Source organism: Bidens hawaiensis, unplaced genomic scaffold (assembly GCF_021521415.1).
Source record: "Bidens hawaiensis isolate Kalapana, Puna unplaced genomic scaffold, B.hawaiensis_p1.1 tig00060850_1, whole genome shotgun sequence".
Lineage (NCBI taxonomy): Eukaryota > Viridiplantae > Streptophyta > Magnoliopsida > Asterales > Asteraceae > Bidens > Bidens hawaiensis.
In genome coordinates, this window is record NW_027500945.1 from 41,271 (window position 1) to 42,654 (window position 1,384).

The 1,384-nt window shown below is 45.0% G+C and overlaps 1 protein-coding gene across 1 annotated transcript; it reads left to right on the top strand.

Annotated features, from left to right (window-relative positions):
* The first annotated feature begins 307 nt into the window (after positions 1–307).
* LOC143603130 (uncharacterized) lies at positions 308–1,111 on the top strand. Its single transcript, XM_077080027.1, has 2 exons — positions 308–886; positions 968–1,111. Exons 1-2 carry the CDS (start codon positions 308–310, stop codon positions 1,109–1,111), a joined length of 723 nt encoding a protein of 240 aa, XP_076936142.1.
* Positions 1,112–1,384: the final 273 nt, after the last annotated feature.

Below are 1,384 nucleotides of genomic sequence, written 5' to 3' on the forward strand. Positions count from 1 at the left end.
GTCCTAACAGTTGGACTCCACTTTCAAAAACCCCCGCTGAAATCCTCACCATGAAGAATGTGAATTTCAGTAAACACAGCCACTCACAATGAGGTCATTCCTTGATGCCAAAAATCATTGTTCATTTCACGATGACATCGGTCACAACACGAACGAATGTAATGCTTTGAAAAATGAGATCGAGGCGGCTGTAAAGTCCAAAAAACTTGGACATTTGCTGAAAAGTGGAAAACCCGAGACTGATAAGGCTCTCGCGTGAGATAATCAAGGCCCGCCCAAAAAGCAAGTCAAGGATTTGAATGTTCATATGATCCAGGGTGGACAAGAGGTTGGGGGAAAGAGACAAGAGTCCGATGAAGAAGAGTGGAAGAATGAGCCAGTAATTTTTCAACGAATCAAAGGAGGCCCTAGTAACAAGAACCCCTTGATCATCACTGCCCTCTTCGGCCATTATCGCTCGCAATACATTTTCTTCGACACCGGTAGTACGTCGGACATAATGTATGAGCAATGCTTCGAACAGCTGGATGAGGATGATAAGGAGAGATTGAAACCCATTCATGCCCCCGTATCGGTATTTGGAGGTGAAGTTATGCACCCACGAGGGGTGATTTCCTTCCCGGTCACTTTAAGCGACGGTGTTCATTCAAGGACCGAGGAGGTCGAATTTTTGGTTTTACCAGCAACATCGAAGCATGACATTATCTTGGGGCGGGAAACGATTGGAGATTTCAATGCCCATCCTTCTACAGCACACGGTGCAGTTGGAATTACAACTCGTACCGGAGTGGCTATCATTCATGTCAATCGCCATTGCTTCGCGAAGGAAAGTTCTAAGCCTAGTAAGATTCCGAGGCAAACCCGGCGGACTGAACCCGAGAAATGGGTACTAAACAACAAATTCCCATAACAAACTGTAACAATTGGACCTGCTATCTCTGAGATAGTAAGGACCTTTTTGAAACAGTTGCTAACAAAGAATGTTGATGTCTTCGCGTGGCAACCCGCGGACATGAACGAAGTCCCGCGACAGATTGCAAAACATAAGCTACGAGTAAACCCGGAGTTTACTCCAATTGTGCAAAAGAAACGTAAGATGGGTCCAGAATAAACAAAGGCAATGAATGAACAAGTTCAGGACCTCGTACAGGCTTGAAATATCCGTCCAATCCAATATCAGACTTGGGTCACAAATCCGGTTATTGTCCCTAAGAGCAATAGGACATGGCGGATGTGTGTAGATTACAAGGATCTAAACAAGGCGTGTCCCAAGGACTGTTATCCGTTGCTAGAGATCGATCTTAAGGTTGATGTCGTAGCCCCATTCAAATTCAAATGATTTTTAGATTCCTACAAAGGGTATCATCAAATCCGCATGGCGGCG

Excerpts from the sequence above, each read along its gene's own strand:
- LOC143603130 (XM_077080027.1), top strand. The coding sequence starts at position 308 with ATGATCCAGGGTGGACAAGAGGTTGGGGGAAAGAGACAAGAGTCCGAT. Across the intron at positions 887-967 it reads GGACTGAACCCGAGAAATGG|TTGCTAACAAAGAATGTTGA; the intron begins GTACTAAACAAC and ends TTTTTGAAACAG.